The 22496-nt window shown below is 36.1% G+C and overlaps 1 protein-coding gene across 15 annotated transcripts in view; it reads left to right on the forward strand.

Moving 5' to 3' along the window:
- Positions 1 to 7661: 7661 nt before the first annotated feature.
- ATP2B1 (ATPase plasma membrane Ca2+ transporting 1) overlaps positions 7662 to 22496 on the forward strand; it is a gene marked incomplete at both ends in the record, with an annotated part of 64657 nt that continues 49822 nt past the window's right edge. For 13 of the 15 annotated variants that reach the window (XM_080706145.1, XM_080706152.1, XM_080706153.1 and 10 more), the window contains 2 exons: positions 7662 to 7869; positions 19129 to 19326. In XM_080706145.1, the coding sequence (XP_080562271.1) occupies positions 7662 to 7869; positions 19129 to 19326 (406 nt within the window). The remainder of the gene's footprint in view (positions 7870 to 19128; positions 19327 to 22496) is intronic. The other 2 variants (XM_080706158.1, XM_080706149.1) reach the window with 1 other exon arrangement.

A 22496-nucleotide genomic window follows, 5' to 3' on the forward strand; every position in this document is an offset into this window, starting at 1 on the left:
AGGCTCCAGAGAGAAAGAGGTCTGAGGACAGAGCTCAGAGCCACAGAGGAGATAACTGGCCTCACGCCCGAGGACGCAGCAGCAGCGCCATTCTGCCGGAGGCAGCGGCAAATTCACCGGACGGCTACAGCAAGCTGAGGTGAGCCGCTGCGGAACAGCCATGCGGGATTTCTCGCCGCAGGTAAAATCTAAAGCTCCCAGTGGCTGAGCTCAGCACATGCCGCAGGGATTCAGAGTGGAAATCAAAACCAAAAAGAAATAAGCCAGCCTCAAGGCCGAGGGCGTGGCAGCGGCGCCATATTGCCACCGGCGGCAGCAGCAGAGAATTCACCGAATCCAGTACAGCTACATCTGCGTACTCAAGAACAGTGAGTCAAATTGCGGGCCACAGAGGAGAAATCCCAGTACTGTACTCCCTAGGACTTGACCCAGTGGGGGAGGGGCGGTGGCAGAGATATCACACCGTAGGAGAATGTGCAAACTGGCACCCCCCACAGTCTAAAGCAGCCTCTATTGACTCTCTGGGTTGGAGACTCTGTGATACAACCCAGTAAAGGAGTAGTGGGGTCTGAGATACTACTGACTCGAGATCCAGAACACCTTAAGTGAAGTCATAGTGACCCAAAGGAAGAACCCAAAGAAGGCACAAACATCCGAAATCATGGGAAAGAGGAATAATACTGGAGCAATGAATGCCCACAACCCCACAACATCAGAACCCGATAAAACAGAAAATCAGAGATTTCTAGAAGATCAAATCAGGAAAATAACTGTAGAAATAATAGAGATGCTTCGAAAAGAACTCAGAGAGAGCCAAAAAGAGATAAAGGATGCAATTAATGAAGTAAAGGCCTCAATTCAAAGCACAAACAACCGATTAAACCACATGGAGAACAGAATCTCGCTCTTAGACGATGATCATTCCAAAAATGAACGCATAGTTTCTAATCTAGAAAAAAATATCCGACAGCAGGAATCTGATATTGAAGAAATATGGGCCCATTTTAAGAGAACTAACCTAAGAATAATTGGAATAGAGGAGGGAAAAGAAAGTGATACCAAAGGGATCAACAATCTCTTCAAGGAAGTAATAGCAGAAAATTTTCCAAACATAGAGCAAGAGGTTGATACACAGGTCCAGGAAACGTATAGAACTCCCTTTAGACAGGATCGGAGAAGAGGATCCCCACGCCACATAATTGTCAAAATGACCAATGTGGAAGCCAAGCAGAGAATCTTAAAGGCAACAAAAACAAAGGGCCAAGTGACATTCAGAGGCAAGCCAATTAGAATCACTCCAGACTTCCCAAACCAAGTCATGAGAGCCAGAAGGGCTTGGAGTAACATATTCCAAACTCTGAAAGAAAACAACTTCCAGCCAAAAATTTCCTACCCAGCAAAACTATCTATCAAATTAGATGGAGAAATAAGAAGCTTCCATGACAAACAGAAACTGAAGGAATTTATGTCTTCAAAACCAGCACTAGAGAAAATACTCAAAGAGATTAACTACAAAGAAGAAATAGGTAACACACACCAGAACCAGAGAAACAAGAGTTTCAATCCAACAGTCAACTAAGATTGGTTATCTGTGGAGATTCATTACTTATGTTAGTCTTTTACCTATCTCTAAATGGTATTGTTTGCCTTTATTGTTGTTAATTTTTAGGATTTCTAGTTGGAATATTAATATACCTTCAGATATAGCATTTGGAAATATTTTATCCCATTCTATTAGTAACTGTTAACTCTGTTTATATTGTCTTTGGATATACAATATTTTTTTTTATTTTTTAGGGAGTTTGTATACTCTTCTGTTGCCTGTGCCATTGAAATCATATCCAAGAAATCACTGCCAATTTCAGTGTTGTGAGGTTTTATGACCCAGATTTTCTCCTAAAAGTTTATAGTCTTAAGATTTATATTTAGGTCTTTTATCTATTTTGAGTTAATATTTGTATATGGGATTAGGTAAGGGTCCAATTTTATTCTTTTCCATGTAATTATTATGTTTCAACAATATTTAGTTAAAATATTATTATTTCTACCACCAAATGTTCGTGGAAACCTTGTCAAAAATAACTTGACAATATAGGGAAGAATTTAGCTCTAGGCTTTTATTTAACTCCAGTGGTTTATATATCTGCCTTTAGAATAGTACTACACTGTTTCAATTATTGTAGCTTTATATGGTTTGAAATCAGAAAATATATATCTTCTAGCTTTGTTCTTTTTCAAGATCATTTTGGGTATTTAGAATCCATATTCCATATTAGGATAGAGTTTTTTTCTGAAAAATAAATATATAAATATATGATAGCTTCACCTAAAAAAATAGAAAAAAATATTCTCTGGTAAGAAAGAAAGTAAAAAGAAATATTGAAATGTTATCTTTAAGTCATCAAAAGCTTGGTATCAGACAAATGAAACTGTTATGTGAGATTATCATTTTTAATTTTGGATAAATTGCTATAATACTAGATGTCAACCACTAAGCCAAGCATGGGAGGGAGAGATGGGGAGAGAATGGGGTGGGGATCGGGTGGGGGCTGACTGGGCGATGTGTGCATGTATGTCTACAAAAGTTTGTATCCCACTATGATGTATGAATACAGTGCACCAATAAAAAATAAATAAATAAATAAATAAATAAAATAAATTGGTTATAAAATAAGCAATTGAGTATGATCTCTAGTCTTTCAGTTGTAAAATTCTTAGTCTTTCCTTACTATTACTTAGCAGAATGAAGGCTTCATAAAAATTGCTTATAGTTAGTTTTTTTTTTTTTTTTTTGTAGTACTGAGGGTGGAACCCAGGGACATTTCTACCTCCGGGGTATACTCCCAGACCTATTTTTTATTTTTTATATTTTATTTGGAAACAGGCTCTCACTAAGTTGCTGAGAGCCTCACTCAGTGGCAGAGGCTGGCTTCGAATCTGTGTGATCCTCCTGTCCCAGCCTCCTTAGCACTGGGATTACAAGCATATGCCACCACACCCAGCTTATAGTTAGTTTTTTATTTTGGTTTTTATTTGGAGACTTCTATACATTTTAGGAGGGGGGGGTCTGGGATGGAACCCAGGGGCATTCGACCTCCGAGTTACAAGCCCTGTCCTATTTTTTATTCTTTAGTTTGAAACCAGGTCTCACTGAGTTGCAGAGGGCCTCACTAAGTAACTGAGGCTGTCCTCGAACTGCTATCCTCTTGTCTTATTCTCCCGAATGCTGGGATTACAAGCGTGCGCCACCATGCCCAGCTTCTATGAAATTTAATACCTTGCCTAATCACTCCAGAAGTTAGTAATTATTTTGATTAAGGTTGATACATTAATTTTGGCATGATAATGTTAATACCAAGTTAATGCATATTTAGCTTTGAGTGGATTGAACATTTGTCTGCATATATGCTCTTGCATTTCTCATATATATTTATAGTTACATCTTTCACATAATTATGAGAGACTATATTTTGTACCAATTAAATTTAAACTCATTTTCATCTGTCTATTAGGTCCTTATCCTGACATCTAACATACTTGCTAATTTACCCAGCTTCAAGTCATTTATAGATTGGTAAACACAATTTATATGTCTTCAAGTCATTAAAATATAGAATCATTAAGGAATTGAGTAAGTAATAATGCATCTAAAAATGCTTCTTTCCAGGTTTTTTCTGTCATTAATATTTTTAGTTGTATTAACACATATTTCTGTATTTCCTGCCAGAATCTCATATTGCTGCATAATATTTAAAATCGTTTTTACATCTCTATATTTCACCCCATAACTCACTTGGTTATTCTATATTTTTCTTTAATACAACTTTTCCACAATCAGTCAAGTGACTTTGTGAAAGAAGGAATTGAATTTGTACTGTTAACAAAGCTTTCTCTTTAAGAGCTCCACTCATTACTGGGATCTCAATCATCCTTTTGTCTGCTTTTGGGGCCCTGCCCATTCACAAGAAAGCTATGTATCCGTAGGAATTCACCTTATTCCATTTCATAAAATTATAGCTATTTTGCCGGGCATGGTGGCACACGCTTGTAATCCCCGCACTTGGGAGGCAGAGACAGGAGGATCGCGCAGGTTCGAAGCCAGCCGCGCGTGCTGGCTTAGGAGACCCTGTTTCCAAATACAAAAATATAAAAATAGTTCTGGGAATGTAGCCCGGAGGTAGAAGGACTTCCAGGAACCCCAGTACCACCCCCCCCAAAAAAAATAATTATAGCTATTTTTGTCATCTCTAGTTTTCAGCTTCTTCTGTCTTTTCACATAATACCTCAAAGTCTATCAAGAGTGGTTTGATTACAGATGTCATTTCTTCTGTGATAAATAATTTTGTAGGCTAAATGTCCTATATATATTGGCTATGTGTTTTCTTGAAAATCTTCCTCTTCTCAGCTTCCACTTACCTTTTTTTTTTTGGTGGTACTGGGGTTCCTGGAAGCCCTACCTCCGGGCCACACTCCCAGACATATTTTATATTTTTTTGAAACAGGGTCTCTTAGACCAGCGCGGCTGGCTACGAACCTGGGCGATCCTCTTGTCTCCGCCTCCCAAGCGTGGGGATTACAAGCATGTGCCACCATGCCCGGCTTACTTACAATTTTTTTAAGTTTCCAAATGAAAGATTTAAAAAAGACCTATAAAGATAAGAAAAATTAAATAGATGTCCTGCTTTCTGTTGTATTCTAATCCTTAGTAACTGCATCTCTCTCTTGATTGTCACTTTGCTGCTAACAAGTAAAATACAAACCTTTTGTTGTCCTTAGCATTTTTGTGAACTAGTTAGATAAATAAAATAGTTGATGAAGAAGAAACAAGTAGAGGAAAGTTTTAAACCATCTAGAAATAGATAACAGCCTGATATATAATTTGTGGGTAACTAGTAATTCAAGTAGTCCACTTTTGGTGAATGAAATGGCTTATTTGCATTTGACACTTTTCCCTACATGTGTATTAAGGTTCTTTGGGTTGCAGAGTAATAGAAAACTCAATCCCTATAATGAATTTATTGACCAATTGCTGAAAAGATCAAGGACAGTACAAACTTTGGTCACTGATTGGCCCAGGGACTCCAGTGATGTGTCTTCTCCTACATGGACTCAATCCCACATCTTCTCTGCTGGATCCTTCTCAGAGGCTGTGGATTCAAGATAGCCACCGTAGCTCTTCATATCCTGCTCAAATTTAAGTTCAGCAAGAGGAAACAAATCTCAACCTCAGAGTCATAGCAGAAGTCTCATAGTCCCAGTCTTTGGTCCTTTGGAATCACATTCACATTCCTGAACCATTGATTAGTTTGGCCACGGGATTTCTGTGATGGAATTCTGCTCAGGTTTATTAGGTGTCAGGGAAGGACAGATCCTTAACCAAAAAGTGGGGCTGTTGCTGAAAGATGAGGAAAAGGATGGTTGAGGTGGAAGATTACAAATACCTACAGTGTCTCTTTGTTGCTGAATAGATGGTATAAATAAGTTCATTTGGAATTACTTAACAACTTTTTATGTAAAATCTTCTATTATGACCCATAAGTAAGAAGACATAATTGGAGGCAGTATAGTGTAAGAAACAAGACTTTTTGAGTCAGATAGGTTCAGTTCCTAACTCAATTACACATCCTACTTGTTGAGGCATCCAATAAACAGTACTCTTTTCTCTTACTTGAATTCTTTCAAGAGAAAATATAAAAATCGACACAAAGGAATAAAAAAAGTCAGTTTTATTACTGATAAAAGTTGAAATAAAGGACTTGGTTTTTTGTTATTACAATGGGTTTCAAGGTTCTAATATTGAAGCCAGACTAGGTAAATAACTTTCCTCTATCACAGGCAGCCTTAACAACTGTAGGCCTTAAACCTCAGACTAGAATAGCTAGGTGTCTAGCTCCCAAAAGAAGGCAGAGGTGAAGAAGCTATGTATGTCTGGCTCTTGTAGAAAAAATCTTTTCTAGAAAAAATCTGTTGGGAAGGTTATTTTCTCAGTGGAAATTGGTGGGTACCTAGCAAGGGGTTACTGAAGAATATTCCTCTTTATAAAAACTAGAGAACAAATGTATGAATCTTAATTATCAGTTAGACAAATAGTAATCTACTTTAGGCTTGGCTTAATGTCCAGGTCAACAAATTTTGGATATGAAAATTCAAGGAGGTGGTAATATTGTCATCCTCCCTAGTTTTTTGAAGTTGGATTATTATAATAGTTAATATGTGCATAAAAGAGAACCCACTTTTTGTCTAGGAGATGGTGGAATTGGTAGTAATTGGGAAAGCATAAGGGTTTGTGAAGTGGGGAGGGAGAAGGCAAAGAAAGAAAATGTCTTGCAGAATCCATTACTATTACATCCTTGAAAGCTTAACCCAAAGCAAGAAAACTTTCCTCAACCAGTCATCCTCAATTACTGGTATGAATTCTAAGTTTTTAATAAATTCTTCAGTCCAGTGTTTATCACAGTGGGCTCCATGGGTGGATAGCATCAGGATCACTTTGGAATTTGATAGAAATGGAAATTATGGAGCCCCTACTTAATCCTTCGGAATTTAAAACTCTAGAGGAACAGCCTAGCAATTTTTTCCCTCCTTCAGTACTAGAGATTGAATCCAAGGACATTCTACCTCCAAGCTAGACCCCCAGACCTACTTTTTATTCTTTATTTTGAAAAGAGTCTAAGTTGCCGAGGGACTTATTTAAACAGCTCAGGCTGGCTGTGAACCTGCAACTTTCCTATCTTAGCCTCCCAAATACTGAGATTACAAATGTGCACCACCACGCCTGGCTTGTAGTTTGTATTTTAACCAGTCTTCAAGGTGACTGGTACATGCCAAGTCATGATATATAAACTATTTGGCATACATCCACATAACAATTTCATAGCTAAAACCTAGTATCACTTAACAGCATTTTCTAGCTCCTAATCGTCAGACGTTTATTAACTATTAGGATGAGGGAAAGCAGAATACTTGAGGAGGGAGAGAAGTTGAGTCAGTAAACTGGAGGGTGGCTTTGAATTGCAAACAGGCATGAACAATAGGACTATGTTTTTCTCCTGTAGTTTCAGATGTAGTGTCATGATGCCTAGTTTAAAAACTAAATGTGGTAGCAAAATTCACAAGGGATGGGATATATGAGATATAAAGAGTGAGGAAGAACCTGGGAAGGAGTGATCATAGTCTGTGTAGAGGGACTTTGAAGATCCAAAAAAAAAAGTGTACACAGAAGAAACTTTTCAAAGGAAGAAATAACTTAATAGCTGAAACTGGAGAAAATGAAATTAAAGATGAAATTTCCAGCCCAGGTGATTGTGAAAGGGAACTCTTTTAACTAGAGACTATGATGAATGCAGTCTTTGGCATGTTAATTTTGAGGTGATTATACATGTAAGTATTTTAATAATATGAGATAGATCGTACTAACTTTCAAATGTTCTTTTCTTACAGATATGTGCATCTCATGATTGATATGAAGAACGAAGTCATGGGCCAAAGATCAAGATTCTTCTCTGGGAAATACTGCTGCTGATGCTGCTTTACAAAGTCATACAATGAGTGTTTGGTTTAAGAAAGATTTTCATATTTAAGAGATTTTCATCTTGGAAATATATCAAGTGAAAATTAGATTCTTTTGGGAAACATTTTCCTCCTAATAAATTATTCTTGTAATGGGCGACATGGCAAACAACTCAGTTGCATACAGTGGTGTGAAAAACTCTCTGAAAGAAGCTAATCATGATGGAGACTTTGGAATTACGCTTGCAGAGCTACGGGCTCTCATGGAGCTCAGGTCCACAGATGCATTACGAAAAATACAGGAAAGCTATGGAGATGTGTATGGAATCTGCACCAAGTTGAAAACATCTCCTAATGAAGGTGAGTTTTATTGTGTTTGCTTTTAGTGTTTTGTGCAGATAGTGCTATATATTTGAGTCAGTGTAAACATGCTTATCTTTGTCTTCGCTTTTATGTAATTATGCTATAATTGTAATCCATTGAAAAATAATTATCAGATTGGCACAGTTAAAGTATGTTTACATCAAGAAATAATGTCATGAATTCATTTGTGTGTTTTAAACTGGTGGGAAGAAATATTTTCTTTTGTACATATTATTGCTGCCTGTTTATGATATGATTGTCTTTCACTGTCTATAGAAGATGCTTGGTAGCCCCCAGGGGATTCAGTAGAAATAAATCCTCTCACTGTCCTTCATTTTACAAAGTGGCTTAAAATCATTGTCATTGCCAGTAGCTAACCAAATTGTTTTTAGTTTGTGGGGCCTAAGCCTAACTTTTAATAATTAGTTCAGGTCACAAAGCAAAATTTGTAGATTACATGGCTTTTAATTTTTCAATTAACAGACATCTCTTTGAGTAAAAATAGTTTTTAATCTTTTTTGAATTTTCTTAAGTTCAAGGAAGTCTTTTGTCTTATAATTTTATTTATTACACATTTACTTTTGAAAATCTAAAAAGGAAAATTACTTGTAACTTCACTGCATTATAGTCTTTGAAATGATTTTAAAAAGATGGCCTTTTAGCTGGGCGTGGTGGCACCCGCTTGTAATCCCCGCATTTGGGAGGCAGAGATAGGAGGATCACGCAGGTTTGAAGTCAACCTCGCTGGCTTAAAAGACTCTTTCCAAATAAAAATAGAAAAAATAGGTGTCTGGGAGTTTAGCCCGGAGGTAGAAGGGTTTCCAGGAACCCCAGTACAACCGCCCCCCCCAAAAAAGATGGCCTTTTATACACTGATCATGTTGAACATAAAATTAATATTAGGAGGTTTCAGGAATGCATTTTTGAATTGCAGAGGTGAGTGTGGGAAGGAACACATGAAGATGAATATTTGATAATTGTTTTAGTAAGGATAAGAAATTATTAATATAAATAATTCTAGAGAAATTAATATATTAATATAAATATTAATATAAATAGTTCTAGAGAAATTATCTAAAAGTGTTTTTTTAACATTTTTCAAAACATGCCATATTGGTAATATTGAATGTAATAGCAAAATGTAATTGCTAAAATTGTTGTTGTTGCTGTTATTTTTGGTTCTAGAGATTGATCCCAGAGGCATTCTACTTCCAAGCTTCCATTTCTACTTCCAAGCCCAAAACCCAATTTTATTTCATAGTTGGGAGTAGGGTCTCACTAGGTTGTTGAGAGCCTTGCTAAGTTGCCAAGGCTGGCTTTGAACCTGTGATCCTCCTGTCTCAGCCTCCCAAGTACTGGAATTAAAAGCATGCACCACCACACCCAGCCCAAAATTATTAAAGAATTTTAAATCACATCAAAACAGTTCTTTAAAACATTTATGTAATTCTATGTGAATGGATATGTATCAATTCAGTTTAACCACGTGGACTTAGACATTTACGCTAAAACCTAATTGATGAGTGTTTTATAATTACCAGATTAGAAGATATTAATGTTAAAAAGTCCTCAGTGTCACAACATAGTTTGTTCATAAAAGTTCTGTTGAACTTATTTTACATCTATACCTAATTATCCTTCTCCCAACTCTATGTATTCATCTGCTGTTAATCGAAGTTCTTGTTTCCTAATAACTGTCCATCTGTTAATGCTGTCTCATTTTTATAAACACGGTTTCTCATTGGTTTGCAGTGTGTTTCTTCTGTGCTGGTATTTTGGTTTAATTAGTGAAGTTAATTGAAAATTTTGCTTCTAATACAGTAATTTTTTAAATTTGAAAGGGTTAGATATATGTAATTTGGATAACATTGTAGATGCAGTAGATAAGCTCTAGAAAAAATTGACTTAACATTTGAATTTTATGTGAATTGTTGATACTTTGTGTCACTAAGTAAAATATACGTTATTTTTCCTTCTTTTGTCTTTAGGAAATTTTTGCTCTTGTTTTTTCTAGTATTGTGAATTTAATATTTACTAAAATTTGTATGTACATCCTATCATCTTTATTTAGAAATGCTTTGTCATTTTTAAGTTTTTTAAAGGAATATGAAACAACCTATTGCAAGCATTATATTTGTATTTATAGTTACTGAAAGTATAAATAAAAGCAGCAACAGCCTTGATAGGTATATTATTTCCAAAGTACTCTTCTTAGCCGGGCGTGGTGGCACACACTTGTAATCCCAGCATTTGGGAGGCTGAGATCAGAGGATCACGGTTCATGGACAGCCTCAGCTACTTAGTGAGACCCTGTTTCAAAATAAAGAATGAAAAATAGAACTGGGGGTGTAGCTTTGAGGTAGAACGCCCCTGGGTTCCATCCCCAGTACCACAAAATAAATAATAGAAAACAAATTACTCGTCATAGTTTATTTTAATAGAGATATTTCATTCAGAAAGCTATTAAACATTTTGTCACTGATCAGCTGGACACATGATAATAAATGAAACATATTCAGGAATAAGTGCCTAGGAATTTGTATACATGAAGACATTATCTAAACAAGTATTCTTTTGTTAAAATTATTTTTAATAGTCAGAGAAAATGAGGATTAAAATGATTCTTCAAAGTACATGAATTTTGATTGGTAAAACTGAAGTCACTTTAGTTATTTTATTTATTAATTCATTTATCAGTACATACATACAGTCCTTTCCTCAGTCCTGAGATATTGATTTCCTGTGTTTAATATATCCTCCTAAAAAAGTGTTGGCAATTATTATAAAGTGATTGTATTTAAATCATGTCCCAATTTCAAAGATGTTAATTTAAGAATATTGCATCTTGTAATTGCAGGGATATACTATTATTGGGTATCTGCTAGGTCATAGGCACTTTTCTGGGCCCTGCATATACATCCATGAATAAAACAAAAATTTCTGTCTTATCCTTGCATAAGGGAAACAGACAATTTATAAGACAACTAAATTAAATGTATAGTGTTAGCATTATATGCTTAAGAGAAAAGTTAATGCAGAAGGAAAGTCAGAAATATTAGGAGTGCTAATAGTATACTGTTTAAAGTCTGGAGGAACAATTCAAGATATTTCTTAGGAACAGTAACAACTTTAATTGTAGGTAGCACTTACAATAAATAGCACTTTTTGTGCTTGTTGGTTATAAGCACTTACAAGTATTATAAAGCACTTATTTTATCCTTCCAACATTTATCCTCTTTTACAGGCAAAGAGCCCACAGTACAAAAAAGGTTTGATAATTTACCCACAGATTTACCCTAGCCACAGTCTCATTTTGAATACAGAGATCATGATTTAACCACTGTAGAGTACTATCTGTTTTAAAAGTTCAGCTCACACAGCTTACACAGCTTGTGAAAGAGTTGAGATACTGTGAGAGAGGTACCTGTGTTCTCTTCCCAGTAATATTTTTTTATTGGGAAAACACGTTTTGGAATTAAATGGCAAAAAAAAAATTGGGTTAAAGTTTTGTGTGCTAGCTTTTCATCATTATGACAAAATGCCTGAGATAATCAACTTTAAAAAGAGAAAAGGTATATTTTGATTTAGTTTTATAAGTTTCAGTCTTGGGTGATTGGCCTGTTGTTTTTAATCCTATGGCTTGGTAATATATCTCTGGCAGAAACATTTGATCACTGTTAATGTGATGGTTGCTAAAATTAGGTAGAAAGGAAAACAGCAAAGAAAATAAAAGGAGATAGTGGTGGAGAGAATCAAGAGAGGTATAAAGTAGGAAGCAGGGATAAGGTCAATAACAGTTGTCTCTGGCTACCTAAAGTTTTCATGTTTCAGATGACAGTTTATATTTGCACTCACTAAAATTAAGGCTCGTGTAATGATGTTCTTTGACCATATCTTCATGGTCATGATAGACTAATAGTAACATTTACACAAAAAAAATATATTTTAACTCTAAGAAAATCAGCCCTTTACTCAGGATAAATCATTGTTGATTTATAGGTTACTACAAGAATGTGCTTATGCACCAATGTGTATACTTGGTAATTAGATTAGCACAGACATTGAGCAAGTATTTTCATGGCCTTTGTGTGCTAGGCTTATATTTTTATACTTATATAGAGTTAATATTGAAAATTTTATATTGATGATCATACATGACCTTGTTCTTGAAATTTATTATTGCTCCAATAGAGAATTATGCATTTACTTTAATATGTGCTCAGGACTAGTTTTCAATGCTTATAGATTTTTTTTTAGGGCAGTTGTAACACTACTACTCTAACTTCAATATGTATTGTTTTCTAAAATCATATTTGAAAGAACTTGACGTGGCATGGCATTAGTTTTGTTTTATATTAAAAACTTAGTTTTCAGATTAACATACACATCTTTTCTTTTCAAAACATTCTCTTCTGTCTTCCCTAATGTCACACTCTTAGAATTTTCTTTCTTCTTTCATGTCCAGTCTCATCAGCCTCCAGTCGTGTCCCTTAGGTGCTGGTTGTCCTCAGCCTTCTGTTCATCTGTGCGTGCTCCTGGGTGATGCCGTCCATCCCTGTGACTTCACAAGCCATCTGGATGCTGTTGATTCCCTCATTAGTAGCTTTAGTCCAAGAATTCCCCCCAAGCCTAGGCCTGAAGGTCTGATTCCTTTTAGACATAGCCATTTCCTTTCCTAACATTCTGTTCTGAAAGCATACTCCTCTTTTTCACCTTTCCAGTGAAAGTAGCTACTTGATACTAAGTTAGAAATTTTGGTGGCCTTGACTTTGACATGAATTTTTTTTTTTTACCTCCTCTCACTCAGTCTTGAAAATTCTAACTCCTAACTTTTTCTTAACTCAAGGGTGTCTACTTCTCTCCACCCCTTAGCATCCTGTTTGAGGTCACTGTCTTTTCCTGGGGCAGTTCAGTTAACATAATGATTGCTTTATTCCCAGCTCCCTTCATGCTGCTTTCCACTTTCTTGCTTTAAGCCAGTAGTTATTTTGCATCGCCTTTGGAATGAACGTTATTTAGACTTCTAAGTCTTCTTTAGATCTGATCTTCGCTTGTTTTCTAATCTCATCTCTTTTCCAATTCTTCTCAATATTTGAGACATAGCAAAATTAAGTTTTCTTAAATACTGTTAAGTCATGCATACTTTTGTTTCTACTAATCTCTACACCTGAAACATCTCCACCAAAACTACAATCCTCTATAAAGCATAAAATATTTTATTATTTAATAAAGATAGTATTTTTATTATGACTGTTTAATCTCATAAGAGTGTGTGTGTGTGTGTGTGTGTGTGTGTGTGTGTGTGTGTGTGTGTTGCAAGGGATTGAACCCAGGGGCATTCTACTTCTGAGCTGTGCCCCTATCCCTTTTTATTTTGAAATGGTCTTGCTGAATTGCTGAGGCTGCTCTCAAACTTGCAATCCTCCTTTCTTAGGATCCCAAGTTACTAGGATTATAGGCTTGTGCTGTCATGCCTGGCTTTCATAACTATTCTTAAGATCTCAAGTTTGATATCTTAAAATTTTCTTATCTACTCTCATCTCCTAAATTTGGATTTCAGATTCATACATATATTCCTGTAACATCTTCACCATCACTATTATATAATACTCAATATATTGAGTTATGTGTAAATGTTTACTTATCAGTCTTCCCTACTAGGGCAAGTACTAGTGAAAGGCGTCCTGTCCAGCATATTTCTTTTGTATGCTTATTGCTGGGCACAGCACCTGCCACATGGTAGGCATTTTGGAATGGATGACTTTAGACCAGTGGCTCTAAAATTTGGGGAGCAGGGGAGGGATCACCTTTTTGGAAATTGAGAATATGATGAATATATTAGACTGTTTCCCTAGACAAAGGCACATAAACACATTTTCACATCCTTCCTTGGTTTGCACATTTTTCTCTGGCCCTTACTCAGATTCACTGCCATGACCACTTCTGCCCTCGCCGCTGCCTCCTCCTTCTCCTCTTCCTCCTCCTATTCCTCCTCATTCTCCTCCTCCTCTTAATTCTTCTCATTCTCTCTCTCTCTCTCTCTCTCTCTCTCTCTCTCTCTCACACACACACACACACACACACACACACACACACACACACGCACTTTCAACTACAGAATCTATAGGACCATAGTATGTGCTGTGTATTAGCCATACTTTTCAGTTAAACCTGATGACAACATTCCAGTAACTTCCTCCCCATACACCACAATTTCCTAAATTAGTCCTAGCAATTGATGAGTCACATTTTCTTACAAAACATATCAAGGTATCAATATAATTTGCATTTTATTCCATCAAGCATGCTTTTCTGTTCAACTATAAAGATAATACTATTGAGTTATTATCTATGCATAGAATGAATATAGACTATTTTTACTCTCCACATTACAGGTCTGAGAAACATGTAATTCTGAAGCTGCTTTTGATGGGATGTGGTTATATTTTCTCTTTGTAAAGCTAACTCAACCATTAGGAGATCAATCTTATGAATGACTTTGGCCTCATTGCCACTACACTCAATCAACTGAGCCCACAAAAGATTTTTCATTTTATTTGCTCATAAGTTATTTCTAATAATTAGTTTTATCTCCTATTTTTAAAACTAGGACCACGTAGTTTCATGCCAAGCTCCACCAGCTTATCTCTATTTCTTCCCCACAATCTTTGCTTTGTCCTTTTTTGCAGTGGAAGCTTCTTCCTGTGCCTCTGTTAGGCTAGCCTTCTGCCCTGGTCTCTGTTTCTTCTTGCCTCTTCAGAGGCCGTACTCCATTGTTATTCTTTGTCTTACTGTCATGTTCTCAATCATTTCCCTTGGTAAATAGTTTACTGTCAGTCACCTATCCTTTAAAAAATGTAAATAAAACCCACTTTAGCTCACCTTTGCTGTTTTATTTCTCCCACTGCATCACACTCCTGGGAATGTACTATATACTTACCATTTCCACTCTCTCATGCTCATTCTCTGTTCAGCTCTTTCTGACTTTTCTTCTGCATTGTAGAAGAACCCTGGAATTTTCTTCATCAAGTTCATTAGCTTCTTCTGAAAGAAAGTGATTCTTCTCTGTGCCCATTTTATTCAACCTTTCAACGCCATTTGCCATGGTCAGCCACATTGTGTGCCTGTGTATGTGTTTACTGTGGATTGAACTGAGGAGCATTCTACCTCTGAGCTACTCTTGCCCTGTTTTTGAAACAAGGTCTTGCTAGTTTGTTGAGGCTGTTTTCAGATCTCTTATCTCAGCCTCCCAAGTACTGAGATTATAGGCATTCACCACCACTCCAGGCAGGCCACATCATCTTTTTAAAAACTTCCATAGGTTTCTGTAGTACCGCATGAACATACCTTGTTTTATTTTTGCCCTTCCGCAATAGCTGTTTCTTCTCATTTGCCTTTGGTTTTTTTTTTTCCCCATCTGACCATCAGATGTTGGAGGTTCCAAGGCTGTACATAATCTTAATTAACCCCCTACTCTTGTTACCTGCTTATGTAAATTTCTGGGAGCTCTCACCTAACCCATTATTGCTCCAGAATTATCTCTATGTTGCTGATTCTCCTGACCAGACTTTTCTGAGTTCTGAGTATGACTAGACTAGACAGCTGTTAATGAGACTTCACTTGTTTTTCTTAAATCTGTAAAACCAGAAACGTTAACTCCTCCTTCCTCTTTCTACTAATTCTGTAACTCCAAAAGCCTAGCCTGGCTTAGTAAATGACTCTACCTTCCACCCACTCAAGTACACATTAGCCATGATTTACAATTAAACCTACCTGCTTCCAACATTCCAGTAAACCACCCACATTCAAGCACTTGGACTGAAAAAATTTCAAGTCTAAATATCATTCTTTATCATTCTTCCTCTCTTTAATTCCACACCCAGTCATTCCGCATGTTGTCTGAAGTCCTTCCAAGGTACCTGGCAGATCCAGTTAAGCCCTCTCTGCCTCCATTTCTGAAACCCTGGTTCAAGCCCGAACATCTCTGCAACAGCCTCCCAGCTATGCTTTTCTCTACACTGTTGAACTCTTCCCTGTCCCTTAGCAGCTTCGATTATCTTTTTAACATACAGATTAATCACTTTCCTTTGCAATATCTTCTAGTGGTTTCCCATCAAACTTACTGTGAATGCCAGTCCTCTCTCCACATTCTTCCATCTGGCCGCTTTTTCAGCCCCATCCTCTTTGGTCACAGGGCTCCTTAGTGGCTTGGTCTCTGGCTCCTGAATCTTTTAACATTGTTTTGGTCTCTGGGTCTTTGTGTTTGCTCTCATTCTGCTGGGAATGCTTTGCTCTATAGTCTTCCCATGGTTGATTCTTCATCATGCAGACCCAAGTGAAATGTTAGCTCTTCAGAAAGGTCAGTGCAGTCCACTTAGTAAGTTCTAGTGGCCGCTTTTACTGTCTTCGTTGTATTTCTTTGTGTCCGTAAATATTTCTATTCACACTGTCCCTTCTTCTCCCTCCAGTGTAATATGTAATTACTGAATATAGGACTTTTCTTGTTTGCAGTGACTCCTCAACATGTAGAGCCAGACCCCAGTTACCTCCAAGATATGTTTTTAAGCTATTTTTATTTAGCTTTGTGACCACTCTTTTCGAAATTAACATAAGCTATTGGCTCCTGTTCTAACCAGTAAAAAGTTAAGATTTGACAAATTATTTTGTTGTTATACTAGTTTATTCAGTTGGGCGTGGTGGTTCATGGCTTCAATCCCAGTACTTAGGAGGCTGAGACAGGAGGATCATAGATTTCAGGACAGCCTCAGCAAGTACTGAGACTCTTATTGACCTAGCAAGGCCATTTTGAAATAAAAATAAAATAGGGCTGGGGGTGTAGCTAGAAGATAGAATGCCCCCTGTTTCAGTCACCAGTCGTTTATTCAAATGTGAATTAATGGGTAGTATAACCACTATCTTCAAACACATTATTTCTTAGAATTGGAGACCATCACAGGTAGAGTTAGTAAACTTTGGTGTTTGTATACCTGGGGATTGAACCCGAGGACATTCTACAACTGATTACAGGATCTCACTGAGTTACTGCATGCTGGCTCGAACCTGTGCTTCTCTTGTCTCAGCTTCACACGTACTGGGAGTATAGGCATGCATCACCTCGCCCTGTTTAGCAATCCCTTTTGTTTTGTTTTGTTTCCTAGTAAGAATATTAAAACATGAGACCAGACAAAGCTACTCATTATCTCCGTTATCTAATATCATCCTTATTACGGTAGTCCTTTACTGTCTTTGCTCTGTCTCAAGCCTTGGAGTTCTGTGGAAGGCTTTTGGTTGATTTCTGTTATCAGAAATCTAAAATGCCTTTTGAACTGCCTGACATGGATTATATTATGGTTGCTACTGAGAACATTCTTTGGAATCTTTATGGTACCTTCAATAGAAAAGCAAATAATTTTATCAATGTGTTAATTTCTCATCTTATTATTCAAAGTACCACAGTGTACTTTGTTGTCTCTCTAATTCAACTCTGCCTGCCTCAGCATTGAGATTAATAGCCAAAACACTTAAAAACAGAAGCCTTTCAGTAATCTACTGTCTTCCTTCTTTGATAGTGTTCCTGGAATGGGCTCTTGCCAAAAACATATGAACACATGTTGAAATTGAGCCTAATATGGCAAATTGAAAGTAGTAATATTCTGGTATATCTGAGCCCTATTTGGCGCGCGCGCGCGCGCGCGTGTGTGTGTGTGTGTATGTGTGTGTGTGTGTGTGTTTTACTGGGGATTGAACCCAGAGACAGTCTACCTCTGATTCATACCCCAGACCTAATCAATCTTCCTTCCTTCCTTCCTTCCTTCCTTCCTTCCTTCATTCCTTCCTTCCTTCCCTCCCTCCCATATTCAGAGGCATTCTACCTCTGAGCTATACCACTCAGACTTTTTAATTTTTGATTTTTAAGCAGTCTTACTAAGTTGCTGAGGCTGGCCTTGAACCTGTGATCCTCCTTTCTCAATCTCCCCTTCTTCATAATTCTTAAATAGGACAAAGGAAAATGTGATTTGTCACTGCTCTTATGCCCCACAACATATACATGTGGGTACACTTTGCATTAGCTAGTTGGATATATTTGAGTTTGGCAGAGTTACATTAGAGGGGGAAATGCTTGAGCTTGTGTAGGAAAGGAAAAGGGAATTGTTCAGCCAAATCTCTCTTAACCTTCTCCCTAATTCTTGACTCTGTAAAACAATAAGTATTATGTTCTACAGTGTACCTTTTCTCTTACAGTGACAGTAGGTGTATTCAGTTAATAGCACTGCCTGTTTCTTGAGAGAAATATTCTGAGTTGCTTATGTTTTATGGCTTGAAAATTATTTATCAAACTATAACAGACATTTTATTAGAGAAGCTTTTAGAAGTTGTAATAAATTAACTTTTTATTGTTCCTCAGTAAATAAGAATAAAAATAATTTTGTTTTGTAGTTTGGGGATGGAACACAGGAGTATTCTATCTCCGAGCTACACCCCCAGCCCTATTTTTTATTCTTTCTTTTGAAGCAGGGTCTCACTGAGTTGCAAAAGGTTTCACTAAGTAGCTGAGGCTGTCCACAAACCACAAGCCTCATGTCTCAGCCTCCTAAATGCTGGGATTACAAATGTACCACCACGCCTGGCAATATTAAAGATTTTTTACTGAGTACTTATCCAAGGTTGAATAACTATATCAAATCTGCATGTATATTTTTATCTATATTTTTTGTTTTTGGCAGGGAAATATCCTAAGTAAAACATCAAAGAAATGTTTAGTTCCAACATACAAACTATCAAACTGTCATATTATTTCTGGTCTCTAGCAGTCTGCGAGATATTATAATAAAAAACTGTTAGAGTCTGGTGTGGTGGCATACACCCATAATCCCAGCAAGGCTGAATTGGGCAGATTGCAGGTTCAAGCCTCAGCAAACTTAGATTATTTCAAAATACAAAATAAAAAGGGATGAGGGTATAGCTCTGACATAGAATACCCCTGGGGTCAATCTCCAGTACCAAAAATAGAAAAAGAAGGAAAAAAAAATAAGCATTTGAGAAAGTGAAAACTCTTGGGTCCATTCTTGGATCATTCCTCAAAATGTTTCTATAAAGGACTACATTTGTTTTTCAGTGACTTTAGTTCTGTACACTTAAAGCATAGAAATAAACAGTTTGATAGCATATTATGAAATGCAACCCAAAGTATGTTTGAGTAAAATAGATACTTATAAGTAGTAAAATTGTTAATTTAAATTTGTTTCTTTTTATTAGGTTTAAGTGGAAACCCTGCAGATTTAGAAAGAAGAGAAGCAGTGTTTGGAAAGAACTTTATACCTCCTAAAAAGCCAAAAACCTTTCTTCAATTAGTATGGGAAGCATTACAAGATGTCACTTTAATTATATTAGAAATTGCAGCCATAGTATCACTGGGCCTTTCTTTTTATCAACCTCCAGAAGGAGATAATGCACGTAAGTACATTTAAGAAAGAAATATTTTTTATGTAATGCTAGTTCAGCTCATTCACTTACTTAATACATAACAGGCAGCCAACATTTATTGACTCTTTGTGATGTGCTAAGCATTCTTCTGTTATACGTATATTAACCTCAGATAATTTTCACAATACCCCTCTGAGTTAGATGGTGTCACCTGCATTTTCAAGTGAGGCACGGAGGCTGTTACATAAGGAAATTCCACATGTCTGACATCGTCTGTACTCTCATGGTTTTTAAGATACTTTAGAAATACTATTATGAAGTAGTTCAGTTTTTAATTTTTGGTATCTTTTGGGGAAATATTGTTATGAAAGCAAAATTCTACTCTCAAATCTGTTACTTTTCAAGTTTTCAAAATGTTTTGCTATTTGTAGTATTATTTGGCTAGTTTTCTTGCCGTTATAGGAAAGTTTATATTATAGGTTGAGTATTCCTTATCTGAAATGCTTGGTACCAGAAGTGTTTTGCATTTCAATTTTTATTTTGAAGTATTTGTTTATATATAATGTGATATCTTGGGGATGGTATTTATTCAAGTCTAAATGCCAAATTTATTTATGTTTCATAAACATCTTTTACCACATAGTCTAAATATGATTTTATGCAATGTTTTTAATAATTCTCTGTACAAAACAAAATTTCATTGTACGGGATATTTGACTTGTGGCATCATCTTGGTGCTCAAAAAGTTTCATATCTTGGAGCATTTTGTATTTTTTAATTAGGGATCCCTGCCATAGAGGGACATTACAGAATGGGTAGATCCACTCTAACTAGTAGTTAAAAGTGGCTTGGTTTTGTTTGCTCCCATCTTTCTAGGCATTTCACTTTAAAAAATTATGTTGCCAGCTGGGCGTGGTGGCACATGCTTGTAGTCCCAGTATTTGGGAGGCTGAGACCTGAGGATCACAGTTTGCGGACAGCCTCAGCTAACTTAGTGAGGCCCTCCACAACTTAGACCTGTTTCAAAATAAAGAATAAAAAAATTAGGGCTGGGGGTGTATCTTGGAGGTCAAATGCTCCTGGGTCCATCCCCAGATCTGCCAAAAATAAAAAATAAAAAAGTTGCCATTTAAATTTTTTATTTAAAATGAATAGCACTGCCTGTGTACATTCTTTAACTGCTAGGAAACCTAGCTTGGGTTTCTTTATTCAAGTGGGTGTAAAGTCATCCAGTAGGATTTTATATATCAAAAGATTGGTTCACCAAAATATGTTTAATTGTAAAAGTTTCATTCTCAAGACTTTGAAGCTATGATTAGTTTAATAAGTATTTTCTAACTCTAAAAGTTGATTTAGGTAATCATACAGATTAATTCCTTTAAAGGCGTACCTAGTGTGCATGTGAAACATTTTTCTAAGAAAGTAACAGAATAAAGCCAGGTGTGGTGAGTCACACTTGTCATCCCAGTGCTTGGGAGGCTGAGACAGGAGGATCACAGGTTTAAGGACAGCCTTAGCACCTTAGTTAAGACCCTGTTTCAAAATAAAAACAGTGGTGGCGTAGAGTACTGAGGTAAATAAAAAAAGATTTTAAGGAATATTCTTTTCAGTATTGAGCAAAATTATTTTTATAATTTTCACTTATTAAATAAATTATGCATATCATGTAAAAATATTCATCTAAACAAAGTAATAGTCACTGAAAAATTTGACTTCCTAGAGACTTCTGTGTTACACACACACACACACACACACACACATCCTTTCAAATTTAAAAAATATGTTCTTTATCTGTATGTTCATATATGTGAATGTTTGCCTGTGTGGGTAAATGTGGGAGATGTCTAGATGTATTGATCAGAGAGGTATTGATCAGAAAAGTGAGGCCATTCTTGATATAACAATATAGAGTTGAATTCTTCAGGCTTATATTTACCCATCTGTCACTATAGAATGTTGGGAATCGGTACTCAGGGTTACATGAGTAGACAAGATGTTAAATACTTTACTTTTAACATTAATTCTCAAAACTGTAAGAAAACTATAGAAAGTGATTTTTAGTGCACTAGCGCTAGTTTATTGCAGAAAGGTCTGCAACAAATCTTTCTAGAAATACTTCAATACTATCTTTCTCAAGATTATTTTGTTCTTATCTGTATTTATAGAATAGTGGTATATATGAAATATATGTCATTAATTTGTTCCTAATTCTCTTGAAATTTTGAAATATTCCGGCCTTTAGTGGTAAATATGCATGTGATATTTAAAACTGAAAATTACACAATTGTCCCATAGTTCATATCCCTTGATCACTCTTGCATTTGCCTTTAAACTTTTTTGATTATTTATTCCGTTAGCAAAAATTTAAATGCATACCTCTCAGTGTTATATTTATTAATTTAATATATTTATTATTGTTTTATTACAGTTATATTTAAGCATTTCCAAAAGTAGAGATGATGATATAAAGATGATACAAAGTTTGAATTTTTTTATTTTTTATTTATTTATTTATTTTGGTGGTACTGGGGTTCCTGGAAAGCCTTCCACCTCTGGGGGTATACTCCCAGACCTATGTGTGTATATACATATATATATATATATTTTTTTTTTTTTTTAAACAGGGTCTCTTAAGCCAGCGCGGCTAGCTTCGAACCTGCGCGATCTTCCTGTCTCCACCTCCCAAGCACAGGGATTACAAGCTTGCGCCACCATGCCCAGCAAATTTTTTTATTTTTAATAGCTATAAACCATTTTAACCTAATTTGGACCTACATTTAATTTGTCTTAACTTGGTTATATTGTCTTGCATAGCTGAAAAGAAGCATACATTAAATAAAACCAAATGGAAAAATGTACTCAGTAAATCATGAAACTCATTCTCAGTCCCATTCATGAATTATACACAAACTTTTATGGAAATATAATTGATAAATTCTACGTTATGATAGTAGTTTGTTGTTCTTATGTACTATTATAAGTGCATTTTATGTTTTTAATAAATAATATAAAATCTCACATAAATGTTCCACTTGAATCATATTTTATTTTCCAGTGAGGTGAACATAGTATTTCAACGTTCACCTGTTCTTGAATATAGACTTGTTCTAATTCAGAGAATTAATCTCCTATTTTCTAGGTACCACTTTTTTTAGTGGTACTGGGGGTGGAATCCAGAGGCTTTCTACCTTCGGGCCATA

The sequence above is a fragment of the Muscardinus avellanarius genome (assembly GCF_963383645.1).
Source record: "Muscardinus avellanarius genome assembly, chromosome: 11".
Classification (NCBI taxonomy): Eukaryota; Metazoa; Chordata; class Mammalia; order Rodentia; family Gliridae; genus Muscardinus; species Muscardinus avellanarius.